The sequence below is a fragment of the Aythya ferina genome (assembly GCF_964211825.1).
Source record: "Aythya ferina genome assembly, chromosome: 14".
In the NCBI taxonomy this organism is placed as follows: Eukaryota; Metazoa; Chordata; class Aves; order Anseriformes; family Anatidae; genus Aythya; species Aythya ferina.
Window position 1 is genome coordinate 200,436 of NC_140312.1, and position 25,704 is coordinate 226,139.

Below are 25,704 nucleotides of genomic sequence, written 5' to 3' on the forward strand. Positions count from 1 at the left end.
GTTAGGTGCTAATGTTTTCCATTAGAAGCTGTTGGATTGTAAGCTACATTGTAAGGACCAGAGGCTCCTCTGGACTTATGAATCATGAAATAAAAATGAGAAGCAAAGTAAGGCTCTATATCAGAGGGAAGGTGAGCGGGGGAAGGGAGGGGAATAAATGTACAACACTCTACTGGTTTTGCTGCCTATAGTGTACCAGTGTGGAGAGAGAGTTTCTATGACTGTTGTTAAAGCAGTTGCTTTCTTTGGCTGATTATTTTCAGTCTAACAGTCAAAACCACACAACCTCCCTGAGGATGAAATAGTAATGAAATAGGCAATGCAAACCTTATGCCTGATCAGCTTGCATACAGGTGCCCTCTTCAGTCTCAATGCACATCAGGAAGGGCAGAATTTACCTCAGAGAATAAAAGCAGAGGAAAATGGTTCACTGGAGGAGTCAGACAGCAAGTGCTATCTTCAAAGGATTGGGATTCAGAAGGGAAACGCAGCTCTGTAATAACATTGGCTCTGGTTCTGCAAAGTAACTCATTGCCTATTTGATCATGACAGATCATTTACGAAACATTTCCCTCAGCTCTTTTGAAATGACATCCCATCACAAGTATATGCACAGGGATGACACCCTCCAACTAGCTGATGAGAAGCAAATGCTCTTTAGACTCCATGAAAAGTCACTCCATGTGTGATTACATGAATGGGGCTATATAGCTCTGAACTCAAAGAATTCAAATGCAAATTGAATTCCTTGATGAGTTTCAGCAAGTCTGTTCCTCAAGATCCTATGTGTAAATGGTAACATTTTATAGGAGCTTGTGTTCGAGGGTGGGCAAGTACTTGAGTGATGGTATACTGCCCAGATACTGCTGAGCCCTATGAATAAAATGGTACTTACTGCAATAGGTGATGACAAGATCATAAAATGGCTTGGGTTGGAAGGGACATTACAGATCACCCAGTTCCAAAGTTCCAACCCCCCTGTCATAGGTGGGGATGCCACCCACTAAATCAGGTTGCCCAGGGCCTCATCCAACCTGGTCTCAAACACCTCCAGGGATGGGGCATCCACAACCTCTCTGGGCAACCTCTTCCAGTGCCTCACCACCCTCTGAGTGAAGAATTTCCTCCTAACACCTAATCTAAATCCTCCCTCTTTTAGTTTAAAACATCCCCCCTTGTGCTGTCACTATCCGATAGAGCAAAAATTTGCTCTCCATCTTTTTTTACTAGCCCCTTTAAGCATTGAAAAGCTGCGATAAGCTCACCCCAGAGCCTTCTCTTCTCCAGGCTGAACATCCACAGCTCTCTCAGCCTTTCCTCATAGGAGAGGTGCTCCAGCCCTCTGATCAACTTCTTGGCCCTCTTCTGGACCTGCTCCAACAGGTCCACATCTTTCTTGTGCCAGATGCAGCATTCCAAGCAGGGCCTCACGAGGGCAGAGCAGAAGGGCACAATCACCTCCCTCAACCTGATGGCCACTCTTTTGATGCAGCCCAGGACATAGTTGGCCTTCTAAGATGCAGGTGTGCACTGCTGGCTCATGTCAAAATGATAAGGACAAATCCATGATGACAAGAAGTAAAGAACAAGATGTCTAATTTCTGCAAGTGTTTAATTCCCATGCAACCCTGAGACTATGCACAGGATTAACACTTCTATTTTGGGTAAGATAAGATAAGATATTGGCAAAGATCTGATGAGAATTTACTTACTATGCTCCAGTCACATGTCTGTTTCATTGCAGGACCTTGTTGACATCACTAATCCAATTCAGCCAGGACTTATATGAAGATACAAAGAGCAACACAGATAACATAAATGATGGAACTGATGCTAAAAGCTGAGGAAATCAGATCAGTGTTGATCACAGTTTCTACAGCTGCTTGAGTAGGTCAAAGGCCTGGACCTTGCAGGGAATTAGTGAAACTAATTCATAAGATATTACACAGTACACTGTAGATGGTCCTCATAGGTCAGAGTTGCCTACACAATTTCAAATAGAAAGAGTGATGAAAGCATTGGTCGTGAGAGACTGGTAATTATCCAACTCTCTGAGACCTGTAATGAGGTTAAAGTGCTTCTCTGTATGTGTGCATGTGAGAATAAACAACTAACCTTATATGTCATGGGTCGAAGGCAAAGACACGTATAAGTATTAAAAAGTTGAGAAAGGGATAGTTCCATTGCAACAGGTGGGCTGTTCTGGCTAGTGAAGCAACTAGCACTTCACCAGATACTAAGACAGAATTCCTCTGCTTGGCCACTTGCCAAGGCAACCTGAAAGCACAGCTGCAACATTTGCCTTTAGTATGCAAAAAAGATTTTTCCCTTTCCATTTTTATTTGCTTCAGATCATAATTCAAAACTGACTTAATTAAGTTAACTAAGTTAATGCAGTGGTGTTTGGGTGAAGATTCATAATCACTGAATCAGAAAAATAGTCTGGAAAGGATCTTGGGAGATCCTCTAATTTATTATGTTTTACCAAACTGCACTGATTTACCAAGAACTGTTCTTACAGATCCCAAGTACAGATGATCTCTTCTTTTTCTCCCCTCCCCACAAAAAATGTTATTCTGTTAGAAGAGAAGAAATAGTACTGGTCCTTGACAAACTCACTTTGGAGACAAATAGCAAGCCTGTTATTTTACACATGCTAACAAATTGTTTATAAATGCCATAGTTTTTCTAGAGCTTGACATTAAGATTAATAGTTTATATCCTTTTCTTTCTCAACATACACAGACTTCCTCTTCAGGCTTTTCTCCTGTGAGTTGCTTGCTACCAGTCCACTGAATTTACTGAAATCTTTCTTTGCTTAGAAGGAGAAACATAAAACCAGCAAAATAGAAACAAGAGACCAGGATTACAGGCTGACAACCACTACCATCCAAACCGCCCTTTACATTCATATCCTCAAAAAGCTGTACCTGCCAGTACAGTCAGGTCAAGCAGATCTTCCTCTCCTGTGGCTGTCATTAATTATCATCTTCTGTTCTGAAAAAAAAAAAAAAAAAAAACAGTAATGCTTGTCACAAACTTACTGAACCAGCTGTACTCCTGTACTGAGGGGTGCCAGGGCAGCTATAACTTCCCACTGCTCTGCACTGGATGATTCTACTTGGTTTTACTTCTAGGCAGCCTGTGACATAAATGGTAATGCCTAGTCTTCCCTTTTAGCAGTCTCTCAAATTGCATAGAAAAGATCCTCCTACTGTCTCAAAGCAAGTATAAAAATCCATGACATAGAAAACATCTCTTCTCTTGCCTGTTATTTCTCACATGTTGCATACTAGTGCATCAATATTCCAGACATAGCAGTTATCCAAGCTGGTCTCTACAGTGCCATAGTCAGAATTTTGATCGTGATTAAAAATTTCCAGCTCCACTTGTTTATTCCTCTCGCAACATACAGAAGTTCACAGCACCAACTCACTTTTCCTCTTTCTTTTTTTTTTTCCACATCTTTATGACAAGTAAACCTCCTTGCTCTTAGTTTTTTCATCAATATGGCTGCTCTGTTTCCTCTCTGAAGTGATAACAGAAAACACCTCTTTACGAAGTTAAAAAGTTATGTCCCATCCATCATTTACCTTAAGTTCCCCGACCAGTAGACATTGATAAGAATTTAAGGAACGGTGAGAAAGATCTTCTCTCCTCCTTAAACAAGAAGCAAGAGGACAACTTGTGGACAACTTGTTCATATCCAGAATTTTCTCATGGCAGCTCCCTCCGGTAAGCTGGACTCATCTTCTTCAAAACCCAAGAACAGGACGGCAGCACTGAATTGGATTGAGAATACTTAATGTGTTTGCATAATTATTATCCTTTCTGTTGGGCTTTTTGGAGTAAGTGTCTCTACTTGTACAAACAATTGATCTACCGAAAGTTCACCTTACTTTCATGTACTACTGTTTGATGTGTACATGTTGTTCTGTTACATTTTCACATTGGTTAACTAGATCTTGGGATGGAAACTAAGAAGGACCTGTTCAAAAAGAAGCACGCCTGCCTTAATTTCACATAGGCTCTTGGAAACGCCCTACATAGTGGGGATGTAGAAAAATAGCTCAATAAAGGCCAAGCCTGCAACAGGTAAGTTTCTGAAAAGATCCTTCACAGCAAAGCTAATGCAAAGGAGCCAAAAGCTCATGCCATCCTTTCTGCAGACTAAAGAAGCATCAAGGGAATTTATTCAAGCGACAGCCAGCATCATTTTTTTTTTTTTTTTTTTTTTTTTTTTAGCAAAGCGCACCCCTGTAGGTGCTCACAGTTATCACCGACTACAGCTTCGCCCTCAGTGCTAGGACTCAGTGATCAACCCAGCAAACGGGAGTTTTACACGGCATCCTTCGGAAGCGCCGCTTCTGAAACATCCTCGCCGGGCTCGCCTGGGCGCACGCCCCTGCGCGGCCCGCGCCGCGGGGCCCGGCGGCTCGCCGGGTGCTCCCGGGACAGCCGCGACGGGCCGCCCCCAGCTGCAGCGCCCGGCCCCGGCCCTCGCCCCGGCCCTCGCCCCGGCCCTCGCCCCGGCCCGCCACGGCTCGGTGCGCCGCCGCTACCCCCTCGGAGCACGGGGCCGGGGCCGGGCCGGGCCGCGGGGCGGCGCTCGCCGCCAGCACCTCGACGGGGCCGGGCCGGGCCGTGGTGTGGCGGGGCGGGGCGGGGGCCGCTCCCAGGCTGGCGGGCTGCGCGCAGCCTGCGAACTGCGGACCCGGCACCCACAGAGAGCGACCGCTGGCCGGGCTGCAGCATGCGGCTCGCCCTGCTCCTGGGGCTGCTCCTGTCCCGAGCCGGTAACAGCGCGGGGTGGCGGGCGCGGCGCGGGCTGGGCAGGGCAGGGCAGGGCAGGGCTGGGCTGGGCTGGGCGGCCCCGGCCCCGGCCCGCTGCCGGCAGAAGCTGTGCCCGGGGCTGGCGCCCCTCGCTGCCCCCGGCCGGCCGGTCCGTTTGCGCTCTCCTGGCGCCGGGCGAGCCCGGGGCGCGTCCCGGGCTCGGGGCTCCCGGCCCCGGCAGCTGTGAAGAAGCCGTGCTTCAAACCGGGAAAGACGTGCTGCTCCTTTGACCCGAAACGTGAATCGCAAGCCCTGATGTGACCAAGGAGGGATGCTCTGGGGTGGGGGAGCGGATTTCATTGAGGCGAAGCTCGCGGAGGCGAAGGAGGACGACTTGGTCCTCCGACTCGCAGCAGGGAGCGACGGATGTCAGGAGCTGATCCCTCAACGCAGCAGAAAGGGCACAAAGACAGTGTCCGTTCTAGCTCTTGGAGGAGACGCTGAACCTGTCTGAGCTAACTTTGCTGAGAGCTTGTTTTGATAGCAACCTTCCAGGCAGTACCCCTCTGAAATGCTTCAGGCTGATGGTTTTCTGAGATGAGGCTCAGTTTGCAAAGACCAATCTAGGGTGCTCCTGCGGAGATGCAGCTGTTTGTCTTACTCTGCCCTATACTACTGACAAGTCACAATGGCTGAGGATGGAAATGGTTCCTCTTTCCAGTTCATCTCTTTCTTGGGCAGTCGTCATGGTTGAAGTGGCTAGAAATAGAGAAACTACAGAACTTATCTGAAGCACTCCTAGACCCTACCTATGGGATGTCAGTGCTTTACGTTCAGAAAAAGGTGCAACTGGTGAATATCATGACTGCTATAAAGAAGAGCTATTGTGCTGAGATCTCAGTAGCATTTACAGCCACATGATTACAGTAGATTTCCCACAGTTTTCTGTTGTCCAAATACTAATGCTTTTTTTATATCTGTTCTTAATAAAGCAAAGGCTTCCTTTCTGCAATTGTCCTCTCTTTCAAGAGCTAGGAGCACTAGGGATATTTAAATAATAATACTATTAATTGTAACTCTATAAATACATATAACAGAACACGGAGTCATAAGGGAGAATAATTGGCTGTTGTATTAGCTCTTAATTTCTCTAAGATATAAATAATCATGTTTTGTGAAGTTAATATTATTTATTTATTTATTTTGTAACTGCAGAAGGGACTCCTGTACAGTCCCTTTAATGCTTTCTGCAAGTTAAACTACAGAGCTTTCTAATTCTTCCACCTGACTGCCTGTAATTATAAGTTTTTGTTGTTGGCGTTGTTTGTGTGTGTTTATGTTTGTGTTTATGTTTGTTTGTTTCTTTGTTTTTACGAAGAAGAATGTCATGTATTAGGGCTTAACACCATGCATAGCTATTATATGATGTCTGTTAAGGAGGATTGTTTTAAATTTTTCTGCTTTGAGGTTTCCGGCAGCTTCACCCAAAGCGTCTGGTATAGGCCTGTGGCAAAAACACAGTCCATCCATTTATAATCAGTTTTGCTCTACCCTTTCAATAACTATATCACTTTAAAGTTTTGAAAATGTCACTTAAACCTCAGGTGCTTGTTGAGCAGAATTCTTAAGGCTAGGAAAGTATGTCCTGTCCTTTAATGAGCTTACTACAACAGCTACTACAGACCACTGTTGGAGATGGTACTTTGTTCTGGCCTTGTGAGGTAAATCAGTTTGCACCTCTTAGAATTCCAAAGCTACTGAAGATAATAGAATCATAGATTCATTTAAGCTGGAAATTTTGCTATTGGAAATTTGCCCTGCTTTTGCAACCTTACGGGATGTAATCAAACTCAGAATGTTCTTTAAGGTTGTGCTGAGGTGGAATGCCTAACCAAAACCTATTGTGCCAGATGCAAAGCATTTCTGGTGAGAGATTGTTTTTCAGAAAATTTACAGTCATATAGTTTTTATATAATAGCCAGATGAACAACAAAGTACAGGAAGTGCTAGAAAAGCCAAGAAATATATATGATTGGGACAGAGACACCTAGATAGCATTACTGGGCTGCAGGAAAACTAGGAAGTTTGAGAAGCAGACTAGTATGGAATTAAATGGCCTACTGCTTACAGCAAATAAACTCATGAAGCCAGCAAAAGTGAAGGAAGTGAGAAAACAAATTAGATAGCGAAGACAGTATACCACATAATATAAGCTGAACCTATATATATATTTAGCTTATAGTCAAGACAGACAGAAATAGTAATACAGCACCTTCTGATCAGGAGAATGACAGGTGAGATCACATACCCAAAGAACATCAAAGATAGGCGTTAGGCTAGGCATAAATTATTTCCCCAAAACAGCCAAGCAATATTGTCCTGAAGGGAAGAACCATACTACTAGCCTACATAACAATTCTGTTAGCAAATAGTCTTGTTCCAAGTCTTCACAAGTCTAGGTTGGATGGGGTTTGGGAAACCTGTTCTAGTGAAAGGTGTCCCTGGCCATTCAGGGAGGTTGGAACTAGGTGGTTTTAAGGTTCTTTCCAACCCAAAACATTCTGTGATTCTATGGTTGTACCTGTACTGTAAACATAGATTCATATACTATAGAAGTGAAGAAAGATTACAGACTGAATTCACCTCCCTGTGAAAATGTCAGCTCTCCCTCTGTATTATCCTTAGGACAGAACAGTCTATATATTTAAAACAAACAAACAAAAAAAAAACACACCAAGTTTTAAAGATTGTATTGTTAAATTAAGATTATTTAGTACTTCCATAAGGTGGTGGGATGTATATAAATTCATATTTTATATATATATATATATACATAAAAATTAATACATGTGTTATACAAATACACACAAATAGTTATACTCAGACTTCACAAATGACCAAAAGATGAAAGCTGACAGGTTTCACCTGCATTCCAGCATTTTTGGCAGAAATTTCAGGGATTCGGTTCTATATACTGTAAATTGATTGCATGTCAGCACTTTTATATGAAACTACTTGCATCTAGTGATAAGGGTTTCTTCTGTTATACAAAGGATACGTATATTTATTCTTACGTTTGCAAGCTCAGTACAGCAGTTGCTTTTACACCCTGGAAATGGCTTTCTCAGTGCATCTCTTAATGACCAGTATATACATAGCAATGGCACTAGCACTTGACTTAACATCACACAGTGTCGTGTTAGTACTTGTTTATTTCACTGAGCTTTTCATTACCCAGATAGGAGAGTTTCTTCAAAGCAGGCCTCAGGAAAGCCAAGGTTTCCATAGGGATTTACTGCTTCAGGAAAATACAGAGCCATCCCTGATCCTGGCCAAATTGAAAGAGTGAATGGTGATGCGGGGGGGGGGGAGGGGGGGGCGGGGGAGGAAGGCTTTATTAAACAAAATATTTTTTGAGATTTTTCATTAATCTTTTGTTCCCCCTTTAATACACTAATACTCATCCTTTTGTTTCTAAATGGAGAAAGCTTTTGCTCCTTGCTATGTATATGAAGGACCCCAACCAATTCTGCCTTGAGTCCTTACTAGGAATGTCAACAGAACAATGACAATGAGGTTGTGTGGCATTCTCTTGACTGAAATCCTAACAATCTTTTCCCTGCTTGACCAGGAGACCTCCTGTCTCTGCCAAGGAGTGATTGCATAGCAGCGGAACAGCTGTGCCTCTCAGACTCCACCTGCAATGCCACCTACAGGATTCTGGAAGACTGTGCCCTTGCAAAGACTCGCTTCCTTCCACTGGATCATGACAGCAGGGTCAGATGCCTAAATGCAGAGCTAGACCTCGGAAACAGCTCTTTACTGCACTGCAAGTGTCACCGACGCATGAAGAGACAGGAGCATTGCCTACGCGTTTTCTGGACTGTTCACGCCAGCATGACAGATGGTGAGATGAAATAATATGAATTTAGAAGGTACTAGTAAAGCTCAACCCTGCCCCACCACCTGAAAAAAAAACCGTGAAGGGCCACTTCCCAACACTGCAGATATCACTTTGGAGCCACATCTCCTAGTAAAGAGGAGTCATTACTTCTCTGTTTGATAAGCATAGAAAACTGATCTGGTCTGAGACTGGCCCTTCAAATACACCAGGAACCTTAAGAAACAAAGATAGCTAGTTTGAGATATTTACTTATATTTAGTGCTGTGAAAATCACCTCAAAATGGTCACATCTGTTCGTCACTGAAAATGGATGTGAGATTATCACACACACTGTAATGGCATCTATGAGCACGCTACTTCTCTCCAGTTTTAATGGGATGCTTGTACTTGGCCTCCCACCAGGGACTGCCAATGCTGCATATCTCCTCGCTAGCACTGAGGCTGAAAAAAAGCAAATTTCAACATAGACTAAATTCCAGCTAGAGGAAATCTAATGACAAAATGTAATGCTGTTACTATACAGTAACAGCTTTGCATCTCCAGCAGAACCATTCTTGGCATTTGGCTTTGAGCATGATAGAACATCTCTGAACCCCAGCCTGAAGAATCACAAATAAGAGGAAAAAAACAAAACAAAACAAAAAACTGGTCACAACACATTTCTCCCACTGCATAAAATAAAATACCTTGTGTCTTGCCTAGGCTATTTCAGTTTGGAGACCTCTCCTTATGAGAATCCAGCAAATGAAGAACACTGGAAGACAGACTATAATGAACTGGCAGCTCTGCTATCAGGTAGGGATTGTAATGGCTATATGATATGCTACTGCGTGTTTTTAACGTTTCAGGGCTGAAAATTATTAAGAAGAATGATTTGAGGTAATTGCCCTCAGAGGAATGTCTGCTCTGGGTACATACCTATATTTGCACCCCTACCAAATATAAATATAGCTACAGATCCAGGCCTATGAAACAGGCAGTAACCCACAATGATGCATTCTTTGGAACATCAACCAATAAAATAGGTGACTTTGTAACTAACATCACTGCAGTGTCATACCACAGGCACATAGCAGGGCTAAGATGCTTTTTTCATTTTGATGTTAGCAATTAGACCATCAAGTAAGGGCTACTCCTATTTCCATGTAAAATCTTTTCTGAAGACTTGCTTCCTTGTTTACGGTGTGGGGTTTTTTTTTGGCTTTATAGGGTCACAGTTAGCAGGAGATGCAACAAATCCATGCCTGAAAGCAACTCATGTCTGTAATCTGAGCAAGAAGTGCGTTCGGCTGCGCACAGACTATGCCTCAATCTGCACCAAGGGAGCAGGAAGTGAGGACATGTGTGACCGTCGCAAATGCCACAGAGGGCTAAGAAATTTCTTTGAGAAAGTGCCTGAGGATTTTACTAGAAGGATCCTGTTCTGTCCATGTCAAGATGAACTTTGTGGAGAACGACGCCGGAAAACTATTGTTCCTGATTGTTCCTTTCAGTATAACACTAAACCCAATTGCCTCTGGCTTCTGGACTCCTGCTTGGAAGACCACATCTGCAAGTAGGTCTGGCAGCAGCAGACACTAGCCACAAGACGAGAACAACATAGACGCTGATAGTCTTATTTTCCTTCCTACAGATCCCGACTGGCTGACTTCCAACAAAACTGCCAACCTGCAGATATGTCCCCAGATGGTTGCTCTCAGCACAATCATGCTGCATGCCTGCAGGCTTACATGGGGATGATTGGTAAGTGATACCCAGGGGAACACACAGGGTGAATGCCTTTAGGCAACAAACTTGCAGTCACACTGCTATGCCGTGAGGGACTGTCTTGCTTTGATGCAGGTAATAGTGCTCAGTATGCTCATAAACATGCCTTAGCCTAATTGATGATAGTGTTCTCACTTGCTTCTGAGGTAAATGCAGCCCAAAGAGAGCTCCTTCATGGCATTTATCACTCTGTTTTTTCCTATCCACTGCTGTCAAAGCAGCAGCATTTTCCTGGGATCCTTGCACTCCTGTTTGCATCATCAGCTGATGCAAAATGCTCGAAATGCCTGACCACTGGGACTCTCTTGGCTGTATGAACTAAGACATCCCTGCTGTAGGAGCTACATCATGATCACAGGAGAATCCAATTGTAGGATTGTTATTATACATGCCCTCATTTCTTAATGTTTACATTCCTGGTGGTTTAACACTGTGTACATGCTGTCTCTGAGCCAGTCAGAACAACAGGTACACAAAGCACCATCAGCTGTTGGAATGAAAGTTGTCTTTGCTTACAGACATTTGCTGTCAGCCTGCTAATGCTTTTTCAGAATGGTTCAAAGGAGAAGCTGCAAAGTGCAACAGTATCTCAGAAGCTGTAATTCTAGACTACAACTTCTGTTTTTCCAGATGGTTTTGCTATTGTCATCCCAAATAAACTGTGCTCTGAATGGCACGCTACAGTGCCAGCACTTATTTGGCCATGCAGTATCGCCTGCTATGTGAGAACTGAGAGAGCCTTTTGCTGTTATATGCCAGTATTGCAGTTGAATCTTTGTAAGTGCTTCTCATCCTTCAGTCTAATGTTTTCACCATGTTCAGTTATCAGTATACCTCACCATCAGATTGTCTGAGTCAGGATTAGCAATCTCCCCACTTTCTCACAGTATAGCAGACTACACATGAATTCATCAGACCTGGGTCACCTTGCAGGGGCTTCTGATCTCTTTGAGTAACAAGCACATCACAGTGGAAGGCTTCTGCCTCCAGGGTAGCATTGCCTTTAACATAAGAGGACTGATCATGCTTCTTTCATTTAGTGAAGTAAATCTTGATTCCCATTTCTGGGGATTTGGGACAGGCACGCCTATGACACCCAACTACATCAGTAACTCCAGTGTGGAGGTCTCCTTGTGGTGTACCTGTGAAAGCAGCGGCAATCAGAAGGAGAAGTGTGACCAGATACTCAGCATGTTTGAGAGCAACAAATGCCTTGGTAAGCATCACATCATGGAACTGGGGAAACAGCTCAGCACACAGAAGTTAAAATCCTGTTCCTTTCAAAATCCTACATTGCATTGCTCCTGCATATAGTTCTGTCTTCTGAAGTGTTTCCATGATCTCCTAGCCAACCTGTGGGACCAGCCTGGATCTGCTCACACAGGTGATTTTGTATCTTTTACCAACACAGACACCAGTGAAGCTATCTACAAACAGCATTCAAATGAGGGATTACAAAGAAATCGGGGGGTGTCAGACATGTTGTATCCATAGGTTGCTGAGTAGCCCCATCACTGCAGAAGGATTATGGGGTTTTGGTTTCCCCTCCCCTTATTAGCAACATTTAATAAGATTTAAATACTTTGTTTGTAAAAGCTTCCAGAAGATATCAAACAAATAAATCAGCATAATTAGATAAATGATTATTTAAATCTACCTACTGCTATACTGAAAAGACCTGTGCCCAACACTGTAGATGCACCTACAACCTAAACATCCCACCTGAGACACTACATACCTGCCCCTTACAAACAGACAGCTGGCAAAGTCCCATAGAAATCCAAAGGTCTTCAGATAGAGTGAAAATTGGCTTTGTAGTCTGTTCTAAAAGTCACAAGTAAACCCACAAAGTAACATGCAATTTATTAAACACAAAATATGTATTTTCTAAATCAAATCCATACAGACTGTGAGTGCCTTTCTTAAAATAGCTACCCTAGACTTCTGTTCACTAAACTCCAAGGTATGCACAAGAAAAGTATAATAAGACTCTTGCTTTACTTCTGTTTACAGAAAATACTATTTGGTCTCAAATGCACCAGAAGCAGACAGGTCTGGAAAGACAGGAAGACTTATTTTATTCATCTTCCCTAAGCTTCCAAGGAGACAGTGCCAGCACATCTCTTGCTTCAGAAATGTCCCAGGTACATATTGCTTTGTTGCCTCCAGCAAGTGGTGAACCAAGCAGCATAGATACAGTTGTCCAATAAGCCTGGATCTGGAAACATATGATTTTGGACATCAAAGTGAGGGATGCCATATGCATGCAGAACCCTAAGCTGCTTTAGCTGAACCTATTCCTTCCACAGACAAGCAGAAATAGGAGGCCTTGCTGCTTGGCTGCAGAAGTTTCCCATAGTCTCACAGCTGTGCCCAGAATTGGAGGCTCTACAGAGGTATTTGAGCACAAATAAGTCTAACTGGGATTCATTCCTCTTTTTCATTTCCTAGGTGGCTGAAGTGAAGACGCATCGAGAGACCTCTGAACACAGCAGTTTGCCTATGGTCTCCTCTGTATATTCTGGAGCTGCTGTTTCTTGGTCATCTCTGTCTCTGTTCCTGGCCCTGTTGCTGAGTGCACTTTAACTTGGGATAAATTGCATCTTTCCTTCCCATATTATTAATCTTATTCTATGTCCAGGCACCTCCCACTACTGATTTACCCTGGAGAAACAAAAGGCTTCTGGAAAAGAGGAAAGGAATACCCTTAATCCATAAATGCAGTCACTAGAAACCTCTCCCTAGCTTGGACCCCACTTTCCCCCAGTCAGTTTGCACTAAGAACTGCAGATCTGGAGCACACCATTGCTTCTGCCATGTTAGTATTTTGAGTAAAAGTCCAGCTGATATTCATGCACTGTATTTTAAAACAGAAGCCTGAATTCTGTCAGAACTTGTGCAGGGTTAGGTTTCTGAATAGAGAGAGGCACCTTTAGTCAGAAACTGCATGAAGCTGCTTCAGCATGGAGCTGTAACAGAGGAGGCTCAGGCTGGATTTTAGGAAAAGGTTCTTCACTGAGAGGATGTTCAGGCACTGGAACAGGCTCCCCAGGGCAGTAGTCACCACACTGAGCCTGCCAGTATTCAAGAAACATTTGGACAATGCACTCAGACATATAGTTTGATTTTTGGGTGGTCCTGTGCAGAGCCAGGAGTTGGACTTGATTATCCTTGTGGGTCCCTTCCAACTCAAGATATTCTAAGATTCTGTACCTGACACTGTATCCTATCACCCCACCTCCTCAAGCTATTCCTCAGGCACAGAGTACAGCATACCATTTTTTAAGATTTAGTGGCCTCACTCCAGGGAGAGTTGCAAACAAAGCTAAGTAAGTGTAAACATAAAGTCCCTGTCAAATACCAGTTTTGTATTACTTTCAGTTCCTTTTATTTTTATTTTTTTTCCAAATCCATTCTTTTAAATATATGAAAAACACTATCCCAGCTCAAGGATGCTATACCCCAGATTATGTTCTTGCTTCTTTCAGTTTTGCCCCTTGTAACTATACATAACATCCATTAGCATGGCTAGCAACAGACTTGTATTTTGTGGGTTAGTAGAAATTTCTCTACTCAACCCTAGTAAATTTATCTAGCCAAGGATGACCTTGCCAGGCCAAACCTTTTTAGGAATGCTCACAGAAAGCGCATAGCTCATTGAAGCTGTATTCACTACATTGAAGTGGTATTCTCGTGGCACATTCAGTTGCAGAAGCCTCTGAAAGATGGAACTAGTTTGTAGCTTTCCACATATTGAAGTTACCATTTTCCCCTTTCACTCCCTGCCAGCCTCCTCCTTTGCCAAGCTCTATTTCATAATCTGTTTATTCTGAGTGTAAACATGTGCACTGTATAACTGCTGTTATTTTATGCTGCATTGGCCTGTTAAAATGTGGTGTTAAGTAAATATTGATTTCTGAGCATAGGTTAATAGTCCACAATCAATTGTGTGCAAGAGTTGCCTCATCAGCCATCTTATGCTTTCAGGATAGCTAGAAACTGAGTTCAGTACAGCTTCTCTACACACTCATATAATGCCTCTTGTTCATCCTATGAGGCACAACAGATCTGAACAATATTATGCACAGCTAGTACTGTGTGAGCAATATTAGAGTCCTGAATAGATGCAGAACAGGTTAGCATTTCCTTTTACCTTGTGCTTTATGTGCTCCCAGAAAGGTACCAGCTAGGTAATGTGCTGTGGTTCCCAGTCACTGTCAGACACCTTCTTACTGGAGAATCTTCCATTGCTAAATGTATCAGAGTAGCTGTCCTTCTGCAGCGCTAATATTTCTATTTAGAATTCCAGCCTTCTCTTACCTTCTTAGGCAGATAGGGCAGGAAAATGATTGCAGGGAGCAGGACTTTGTCTGTTGCACAGAGAAGCAACACCTTATTTCCATGCAGTAGGAACAAATATCATGTTATCTTATTTAAGAGGAATATGAATGCTGTTATTTACCATTGCCTACTGAAATGTGACTATGTGAATCAAAATACAGTATTGTTTCCACATGTTTGTTACCCCTCTTTAATGAAAACAGAGCCCACATTACCACAGAACTCTGAGATCCACATTTGACCATCCTCCATAAGCTGAGGCTGGAAATGCGTGTCAAGGCTCCTTATTGTAGCATTGTAGGTTCTGTTATCTCCAGCAATTGCTGGAGAGTGACAGGGAAGAGGAAAACACTGTGCTTTACAATATTCCACAAATCAGTGAGAACGTTTATCAGACGAATAGCTTTCCCTGAGCCATCTCTACCACATATACAGCCTACAGCATCCATCTTCCACTCATCTATGCTGTGAGCTTTCCTCTTTCTCCACTTCAGTGCTCTGAGACAGGTGGATATGGGGAAAGGCATTAGCATTTTGTTGTTCATATTCATGGCACTGTGGACTTTTAGCCCCTAATAAGAAGGTTACTGATTGCAACTGCAGCCTCCTGTTGTGCCCTGGATTACATAGGAAAATGCTTTACAGTCAGACAAAATCCTGCTCTAGACAGAAATTAAATAGAACACATCAGTTGGGATTTTTGTCCAAATGTCTTTTTCCAAATGTCCTTTTTCCATGTACATATGCACTTTTATATATACAGCTGCCTCCTAAAACTCATTCATCAATAACTGGAAACAAAATTTTCCTATAAATACACCTGCACTCACAGGTACGCACACTGATATGTGTACAAATCCATTTTTACTTAAACTTTCTTAATACCTAATCTCCAAATATCACAGTTGTTGAATGACACAGCATACATGCATGCAGAAGTATAACTGCTACTAAGAAACATCGTGCCAGTATCAGTCCAGTTCTGCTAGCATCACAACACACATTCAGAACAGTTCCTACTATCTGTACTACACGGTAATTTACAAAAAACAACAACAACAAACCCTCAGCATCTATTCACTAGTAACTGCAATACAACATCTACCTAGCACCTTTGCTCTAAATACAAAAATAATCTAATAGAAATTCTCTGTCTTGTCAGTCTTAATATTGAACTCTCCGCAAGCATATAAAAGGAAGGAACCTTCTAATTGTTGTAATGTAAATTATTTTTAAGAGTATAAAATAATACCAAAACTCAGTAATAAAATTTATCTTGCAACTCTAGAAGTCTCCTGCCTTTCTGTGCCTTTAAGAGAAGCTACACTCCTTTGTGTCTACTGCTGGACACACTATGGGAAAGAAATTTAAAGAACAGAGACAGGATCTCTTACCAAGCAATCTCAACATTAACTTTTTCACTGTCAGGGACTTCAGATATGGCTACAGAAATGTACATCTGATGTAGCTTTAGATTTCTTAACATGGTTTAATGTATTTACAAAGGGCATTCACATAGTTCTTTTTGAGTAGTGAGCTCAGTCACTGTGTTGGATGAGTTATTTCTTGTCTGACAAGTGAGAGAACTGATAGGCATTTCTTGCCAAAGGTCACAAGCAAGGTTATGCCTGAGATAAACCTTGGATTTGGAATCCCTGAAGCATCATGCCCTAGCCTCGTTAAAATCAAGTAGGAACTTCCTCCGGCAAATGCACAAGCTTAAGGAACAATCAAAGGAACATGTTTTTCTTTTTAAAGAGGGACACCATTTGTATCACAGATATGGAAAAATTAAGCTTTACTTCAAACACTAATTCTTGGTTACTACCCTGGAATGCCTTTTAAAACCTGCTGATGGTACAAGGTAACTTGGAAGTTTACAAGACAACACTACAGGTTCAGCACCCATAAAGAACAAAGGTATCATTTTCAATATATCAGAAACGTCACAAGTTGCTCTATTTGCTAAAATGGAAGGCAGCTTTACACAAGAACATGAGGAAAAACCCTCCAAGTAATCTTCGAGGTGTCCACACACCAGACAAAGCTTTTGGGGACAACAGTGAAGAAGCAGGAAGCCAACCAACACTGTTATGGAATCTGAACCAGCTGCTGCTCTACAGCTGCTTCCCCCATTGAAATATGGTAAATATGATCCACGGCTAATCACTTCTACCTAAGGGATTTTGTGGCTGAACCTTTTTTTCAGATGAGGGAGGGTCAGTTGAGGCTGAACTTGGTTTTGCCTCTAATGGAAGCTTTTCTTATAGGTGATTAGCTCTCCTCCAGGAAGTGATTTGGTGTTTGGGTTTCTTGCAAACCCTAGGGTTAGCAGAGGTCAAAGAATACAGCAATTTCTCCAAGTGCCTTCATGAAAATAGCCCCACATACTTTCCATTTACAGCTGATCACCTCCATTATCTGCAGGCTAGGAGGAGATGATCAGCAATTGTTAAGTGCTTGAATCAGACTAATAGCTCACTGCTAATTCCCCCAGTAATGTGAATCTAAATTCCTGGTAAACAAACTGACTGCTTTTCACGCACAGGGATGCATGCCAAAAGCCTAATATTAGAGCTCTGGAGCTAAAGCTTTTAGAGCAACTCAAAGATGTTTGATAACATTATATTATGTACTAAATAATTAGAAAATGAAGGCCCACTTGGAATCAATGAGTTACTGTCTAATTAAGATTAAAAAGGGGCTCTACCCTTTTTTAAACAAGTTTATACTAAAATGGTGTACCTGATAAATGGCGCTGATAGCTAGGTCTTTACCTTTGGGCAGAACACGGCAGCCATTAAGCTAGTAGAAAATAACTGTGATTTTTGGCTCATCTCTTACTCTTATTGGTCCCACCTGTTTTCCTGTAAGGCACAAGCTTCAGCAGTTCTTTCTCTCTCCCCATTAGATGACAAATTTTATTAAGCACCATTCAAATAGCTTATCTTGACACAGAGAATCGTCGTTACCTTTGTTTTACTGTTGTTATATATGGAGTGGTAATTCGTGTCGAGAAAATGGTTGATATTAATAAAGAAGGGGGAGATTTGGGAGTGTGGCCATGGGGGTCGGAAAGCTCCGTGGTTGAGATAACATTAGACTCTTAACGATGAGGCCATCAGGAATGTAAAAGAGTTTAGAGGGAACAAAGAAGGGTGATTCAGGAGACTCCATGCAGTCTTGGGTTTCTTGTTCTCCAGCCGTTAAGGCATGGAAGTTTCTGGGTGTTTGCCGTTGCTGTTATTTGCAAAGTTGTTTGACCAATGAAAAGTTGTTTTTGAAAAGGACTGCTGTGGGGCAAAGGGTATAAGAGGGGAGCCTGCTCTCAAGATTAAAAAAAAAATAAAAAAATAGCAACACGATGCGATGAAGTTATGTCATCAATAAAGAAGTAGAAAGAAGAAATGAAAAGGAACAGGCTAGCAGAACGGAGACCAGGATGGGAACAGGCACATTGCCTCATGAAGATAGGTTCGGCCAGACTCAGCAAAATGCTCAGAGAAGCTCGTACTGAAAGTCGCTGGAAATAGGTGCACCGGAGCTGGGAAGAAGCTCAAGCTGAGAGAAGCGGACCCGTGCACACAACTGCCCCTCGCTGGTAAGCAGCTGTGCATTATGGGGAATCATACGTCCTTAGGAACAAAGACTGTCCTGGTAACCTTACGGCTTATTCTCCTTATTAACAATTGGACAGATTATGAGCCTGAAATATGGGACCAAACTGAGGTCAAGGTGTGGGACTCTGCAACTAAAAACAACAAGGTTGCAGTGGGATTGCTTGGCACCTGGCGAGCAATCTCTGAGGTCTTAAAGAGCCATGTGGGGCCACAGTCAGAAACGTGTGGCTTGCCTGATAGTGAGGGATCTGCAGGCTCCTTTACTGATCCGACTGCTACGCCATGTGCCCCTCTGCTGCTACATCCCTCGAAAGCTTTTGCTGTTATGCCCCCTGCTGACCTGGATGTGCCTTTTGACCCAGGCCCTATTGGCTTTGAAAAGGAGATGGGTATGCTTTTCTTCAATCCGGGAAGAACGGGATACATAAGGCCTGAAGACCGTGTTGCTTGACAACTTCAAGCAAGACATATTGTTGAAAAGGAATGGAAAATGGAGACTTGTTTGTAATCAAGAAAAGGAATGGAAAATGGAGACTGTTAAGTCATGGAACTTAAAGGATTGTTTGTTACCTTTCCTGATTGTACGTATGTATAGGCATACTTGGGTTTAATATGTAAAAGCGACGTTCTATATATTTAGAATGTTTGATGTTCGTGTGTGCGTGTTGGTGGAGCATAGACTCCCTGCACACCCAGTGCTGTTTACTTGCCTCTTTTACCTTTTATAGCTTTTATACCTTTTATAAATATAAATATTACTAAATTCAGATTGAGTTGAGACTTCATTTATAACACTGTGTGGCCAGAATCTCTGACCTCACACCACTAGATGTTTGAAGAGCTAAGAGATGCAGACTGGAGCCCCTAGAAGCAATCTGCAATAGGAATTGCTACCGAGCTTGAGAACACGGGAGAAGATTACAGTTATCTCTTTGTTTAGTTAGAAGATTGAGAAATGTTCTATTGATTATCTGGTTAAATTATAATTAATTAGAAAATTAGTCTTCAACTAAATTATATTTCAGCAACCTCTAAACAAAATAAAGAGCAAAATTTTAGAAAAGCAGTAAACAGAGTAGATGAAACTGTTTATTTTTTAAAAAAATTCTACTTTCATTATACAACATGTACACACAGACACTTCTGTATTTATCATCCCTTGAAGAACGTGCAAGTCTTAACACTTCAATATCAGTGACACTGACAGTGGGATTGAGTGCACCCTCAGCAAGTTTGCAAAGAACACCAAGGTGAGTAGTGCAGTAGATACCAAAAAAAGAAGAGATGCCATTCAAAGGAACCTGGACAAGCTTGAGGAGTGGGCCCATGTGAACTGCATGAGGTTCAACAAGTCCAAGTGCAAGGTGCTGCACCTGGGTCAGGGCAATCCCTGACAGGAATACAGACGGGAGAAGAACTCATTAAGAGCAGCCCTGCAGAGAGACTTGGGGGTTCTGGTGAACAGAAAGCTTGGCATGAGCCACCAGGGTGCGCTTGCAGCCCACAAGGCCAACTGTGTTGGAGTGGCCAGCAGGTTGAAGGAGGTGATTGCTCCCCTCTACTCTGCCCTGGTGAGGTCCCACTTGAAGCACTACTGTGTCCAGGTCTGGGGCCCCCAGCACAAGAAGGATGTGGACTTGTTAGAGACGGTCCAGAAGAGGGCCATGAAGTTGATCAGAGGGCTTCTGAGAGCCATTCTATGATTATAAGAACTTGGGATATTCTATGATTCCAAATGTCAGAGCCCTAGATTGCACATATCTGAGTAATGCTGACATGTTTCTTCTTCTAATATTGTCATCTTATAAATCTACTTGTTTTTTATCCTTAGTTAAGTAAAACTTTTCAGAGGAAACACTTGTCTTCAACTCCTGGTACCCAATCCACCGAGCAGGAAATTTGTAATATAACAGCTATGTGCTACCTGTAAAACAAAGGTAAAATTCAATACAGTAAAAATAATTTCCTGGTTTGCTGATAAGACAGTATTGCAATTTTTCTTAGGAAATATGCACAATAGAAAGTGTTTTAAGTTTTTGCCATGAAAAGCATGTGCTGCTACGTATGTATATATTGCCATGTGACATTTCATACCAGTTATGAGAGTTATCAATTGATTATTTTTTTACACTCGCTGATTTCAATATTGATATGTGTTCTTTGCAGAGATTATAAATTCGGGGTAAAATCTGTCAGTCTAGTGTAACTGACAGGCTCTTGATTAATAAAGCCTAGGACTGAAATTTCAAAAAGGGGTGGATCTGCTGTTGGCAGAATGGAGATAGAGTTTCACAGGGTGAAGCATCTGTATGTAAGGATGCTTTTCAGTCACCCTTGCTTAAGATAACTGTGAAAATAGTACTATTAATACATAGTGGAATTGCAGTAAGATTTTAATAGAAGTAAATGTAGTTTCTCCAGACTGTGGGCTGCCAGTCCCATTTGGGAAGGCTTCTACCTTTATCTGACATCTTGTTTAGCACTGATAACACTAGAGTCCAATTAAAGTATTTCAAGAAGACATCCCCATAGAAGACTACATTGATTGTTCGCTAATGTGTATTGAATTTTAGCTAAATACAGCCCCGGGGTGCTGTGCTGGAAAGCAGAGGAGCTTGCTGTCCGAGCTCTTAATTCCTTTTATATCGATTTGGCTACTAATGATATAGCCTTCTACTCTAATTAACTGACATCTGCATTAGGCTGAACAAGAGCCCCCTGCTTGAGGCTGTCCACTTGTTTGTGTTATGAAATGTGTCCTTTTGTGTTCAATTTTGTCCAGATTAGCTCATTCTGTGCAAAACAGTTTATCTAAAGGATGACTTTACTTTTAAATATCTTGTGAAGCAAGTTTGTCTTTCTGCTGTCTGCATTCCTACCTATGTGCCCAGGGCTAAAGTTGCTGGTGAGTCTAGCCAGAGTTGTTTCACTGACGGATGCTTTTCTAATCCTTCACAACAGATTATTCGCCCCTTACAACGATTTGAGGCTGCCAAGAAAAGTGTAAATTCAAATAATGATGCAGGCAGGTTATGAAGACCTGAAGATGAGTATGAGTATTTTGTATGCCTCAGAACATGAAACAAACATCTGATTTAAATGAGATTTAGCTAAAATTGTACAAATTTGTTGGAAAATATTTGAAGCTACACATGATTTTGATTTAGGAAAGTGCTACAGCAGTGTACTGAAATAATTATACAAGCACAATATAGCAATATATTCTTAGATCAGAGTACAGATGTGATTCCCTTTATGGGTCTCTACATACTCACCTTCACAGTGCTGGACATCCCCAGTGGCCATGAAGGCCAGGTTGGCTGAAGACAGCTCAAGCCTGTTGCTCCCTTCAATTTTTTTTTTTTCAGCTGTTTTTTTCTTACACTTTATGTTGGGCTGAGTTATGTATTTGCTCCCTCTATGCTGGTCTGCCTAGCTCAGGGAAACATTCATACTCTTTAATGACCTCAGGGGGAAACATTTGCACCACCGGTTGATCCATTTAACTGTTGATAGCTGTTTAGCTAAACCAAAGGCCACCTTCCATCCTCATTGTGTTGGGTCAGCTTCTTCCAGTGGCTGTGGTCAGGCAATCCCTTCACTATTCCCTGAACTTCATGGGCACATCAGCCTTGCTTGCCTATCTCTGCTGAGCCTTCTTCCATTGTAGGGCTTTAATCAGTGAATCACATTCCAACCCAGGATTTTAATCAGTCCTGGCTTCATACTCAGTGATATATACTGCAGGAAGATTCAGAAGTTGGTTTCTCTTGCTCTGTCTGTAATGTCATGTGTTTTTTTTTTTTTCTGTGAATACTATGAGAGCCACTTGTTTTTCTATGTTGTTTGTGGGGCTAGACAATCTCCTGAGAAATAGACCTATATATGATTGCATTTCCAGTGTTTGTTTGATTGCTATTCAGCCAAACTTGACACATAATAACTGTTTGAAGGTTTCTGTTTTGATGCACTTCTGAAGCTAGCAACTATGAAAAGGACAAAAAGTAGCACTCAGAGAAGAAATGGACAGAACTCAGCTGGTGAGACTATAGGCTTCTTCAGTCAGCGTTTGTGTATGTCACTTAATGGTCAGTATGTACATAATCCTGGACTGGCTTACAGTATCTTCTGTTTTTTGCTTGATGGGGATATTGTTAGGAATGCAGGCTTTTTATGGCTTATATACATTCAAAGACAATAAGTCTGTGAAAACAGGCTTCATTAGTTCCTTTGCTTAGGGAGCAAATAGTTTTCCATGCCATTCTAGTCCTGTAATGGTAAATTTTATTTTATACTTTATTCTGTGTGTTATAAAATAATTCTAGTTATGGTTTATTTCCACTAAAATGATGTTCTCACTCTGGTTTTGCTAAGAAAATTTACAGCTTTGAGTTGTATTTGAAGTTTTTATTAACAGCACTAGAATTACTTTATCTCTTCCTTCTTTTTTTTTTTTTTTTCTTTTTTCATCCTATTGAATCCTACTTATGTTCTGGGGGACATAGAGAGTAATTAATTCTATTTAAAGCAATGCAACCAGTCCTGGTTTAATTCTTGATCCATCACTTTTGATTTGTCAAAGTCTTGTGCTTGTAATTAGTGCTGTCACCTTCTGTTAAAAGAAACAGTCTGTGTACATGCCATAGTAGCAATGACGATATATTCCGCTAAGTAGTGGCACTGCTTTTCCTTAATCTGGTTTCTTTCCAGCCACTGGCTGTGAGCAGCAGAGGAAGGAAACAACAGAGGAAAGGTGGAAACAACAGAATCCAGAAAATAGAGGAATAGCAAATATCATTTTTTTCATGTGGCTAAAGGTTAACATAAGTGAATCTCAAAAGGTGGCAGGTGTGTTAAACAGCAATTTTAGAAGAAATGTAATTGTCAAGGAAATGAGCAGTAGCCATAATCAGACAAGGTGCCTGAGATCCATGGTCATCAAAAGGATCTAATGAAGCTGAAGGAGTAGGCAACATAATTACAAACGGAATTTGGTGTTGGCAGATGTTAGAGAATACATACAAGAAGGAGTGATTGAAACACTCATGATTATGGTGCTGTCTGTTGCTTATGACCACTTAAAAAGATCCAGGTGTCACTATGGCCATGATGATAAAGACTTCTCTTCAGTGAACAATAGTAGGGGTTAGAAGGTGGTCCAGCTCTGGGGCCTCTTGAATGTTAGTCCTTGTTAAGTCTTCTTTGCTTCTGTCATATTAACTGTCATATTTTAGGGTGAAGACAAAATGCAAACTGGACATTGGTATTAAATTGCAAAAGGCACAGGCCAGAGGAAAACGTTTGAGTCTGGGTTTCCATCTTTGTGTTCCACACTGATACTGGACAGACCAGTGTACTGGATCCTGAAGCCAGCTTGCAGAAGCACCCAGTACAAGGGCACTGAGCTCTTGAGAGGAAAACACAGTCTTGTGGAGAGTTCATGCAGTCTCTAGCAAGATGGAAAGCCCAGCCTCTGCTAGGGATGACAACACCTGGGTAGAAATAACACTGACAGCCTAAAATGAGTCATCACAGAGCCATTGATTCAAATCCACACTTCAGTTGGCCTTTTCTCACAGAATGTTTACTGTGTAATTCATGGAGGGATCTTTTCATTCCTCTCTCCTCCCTCAAGCATCTGGGTTTATTCCAAAGCTGAGAACAGAAGAATACAAGAAAGGTGTTTTATTGGCAATGGGATTTTCTGTTCCTTAAAGAACCTTTGCCTCTTTCACTAGAAAAGTGACCTCACATGTAAGAAAGTCTTGACACATTAAAGGCTCTTTAGTTGATGATAGTTTTACTTAAGTGGAGTTCTTGAGGAATACTGAAGATCAGTTATACCCTGTTGCAGAAGGTTTTGTAACTTTTGACAGAATGTGTTTCTTAGTTAGCTAAGAGCTGTGATGTCAGAATGTGATATGACTGAGCTTTGTTTGAGAACTTCTGTTTGTATTTCCTTACAACATATGAGAATATCTAAGATTTACTCATCTCAAAAGCAGAACTGAATTATTATATTACCAAGTGTGCAGACCATTTTTACTCTTGTCTGTGTCACTGCAGATTGAGGACATAATCACAATTGAATTGTACAAGACATTAAAACATGTCATTAGGCTAAGTCTTGGAAATGCTAAGTTTTTAAGGCTAAGGCTAAGTCTTTAACATAGGCAATAGACTCGGAATTGAAAAGTTCATGCTTAAAATCTGAATTAAACAGGCTCAGGTAGATACATGAGTAATACTGTGCTGTCAAGAATGATTGTAGGATTTCTGCTGAGATCTGCTAACTAAGCTGAGATCAACCAATCAAAAAAAAAAAAAACCAACTATATATATATATAAAATCTAGTAAAGTGTTCAACTCATCATCTTTTCTCTTTCCTTACCATTTGATTGTGCATGACTTACCAGATGGAAGATATAACTCGGTGATGCTTGAGAACAGAAGCCAATCTTGAGCTTCTAGTGACAGCATTTCAGTCCTATAGAAGGAATGTATCTCCTATGTAGTATGAATATAGCTGAGATTTTACTAACATCTTAGTAAGTCCCTTCATGGCAAGTCATAATCTCTCTCTGCCTCAGGACCTTTCTGTGTTTAAAATACATATAAAGCTTGCATCTGCACTATGATTTGCAGTTCCTTTTGAAAATATGCATATAAAGAATGAAGGATTCAGTGAGCTAAAAATGTGCTTCTGATGTGATGCTACTGCTGTTCCAGTGCTGTTGGATGTAGAATAGGACTAAATTGTGTAGTAGATTTAAGGACCTGGACAATTTGTTCATTAAGGATTTTGTACAAGGCTGGATTGAAAATTGAGAGACAAGATGACAAATCTCTTTAACTGTTTCTACTAGAATTCACATGTTCTCTGATTTGGAATGGTGGAAGTGAAATCCAAAAAGGTTGAGGCTGGAAGAATTAGTTGTTAATCTCACATTTCTACAAAAAGACTGAGTGATTCCTTTTTTATAGTCCTGAAAACATAATGGACCCCTGGGGATTACTGACACAACAAGCTTCTGCTAGCACTTAGCAAAATTGACCTCAGTTAATCAAAAAACAAACCTTACCAAACAACAACAACAACAAAAACCTGCTGATTTTGCCCTCTAGCCTGGGGGGCTACAAGGCATGTAACTGTGTAGATGGTTAAAGAAATTTAATCTCCTTGAAGTGGGTGTCAGTGACCTGTAATGTCAGCACGTAATCGGCAAACTCAAATGGAAAGTAATTTACATGCTAAGGTGGTGGAATAAGTGAAAGGAAAGAGAGTAGAGCTAGCAAAA

The 25,704-nt window shown here is 41.6% G+C and overlaps 1 protein-coding gene and 1 long non-coding RNA gene across 2 annotated transcripts in view; one reads left to right on the forward strand and one right to left on the reverse strand.

Moving 5' to 3' along the window:
- Positions 1-2,440: 2,440 nt before the first annotated feature.
- Positions 2,441-25,704, reverse strand: part of LOC311444432 — a 37,158-nt gene continuing 13,894 nt past the window's right edge. The window contains exon 3 of the long non-coding RNA XR_014697889.1: positions 2,441-2,997. This is a non-coding gene — a long non-coding RNA (uncharacterized lncRNA). The remainder of the gene's footprint in view (positions 2,998-25,704) is intronic.
- GFRA3 (GDNF family receptor alpha 3) lies at positions 4,661-14,959 on the forward strand. Its single transcript, XM_084535563.1, has 8 exons — positions 4,661-4,796; positions 8,405-8,680; positions 9,380-9,472; positions 9,887-10,232; positions 10,311-10,420; positions 11,526-11,660; positions 12,458-12,588; positions 12,896-14,959. The coding sequence occupies exons 1-8, from the start codon at positions 4,754-4,756 to the stop codon at positions 13,028-13,030; spliced, it is 1,269 nt and encodes a 422-aa protein (XP_084391689.1). The 5' UTR covers positions 4,661-4,753; the 3' UTR covers positions 13,031-14,959.

Bases quoted from the DNA above. Each gene is read 5' to 3' on its own strand.
- GFRA3 (XM_084535563.1), top strand. From the start codon at position 4,754: ATGCGGCTCGCCCTGCTCCTGGGGCTGCTCCTGTCCCGAGCCG. The intron at 4,797-8,404 runs GTAACAGCGCGG...CTGCTTGACCAG, and splicing joins GCTGCTCCTGTCCCGAGCCG to GAGACCTCCTGTCTCTGCCA. The intron at 9,473-9,886 runs GTAGGGATTGTA...TTGGCTTTATAG, and splicing joins ACTGGCAGCTCTGCTATCAG to GGTCACAGTTAGCAGGAGAT.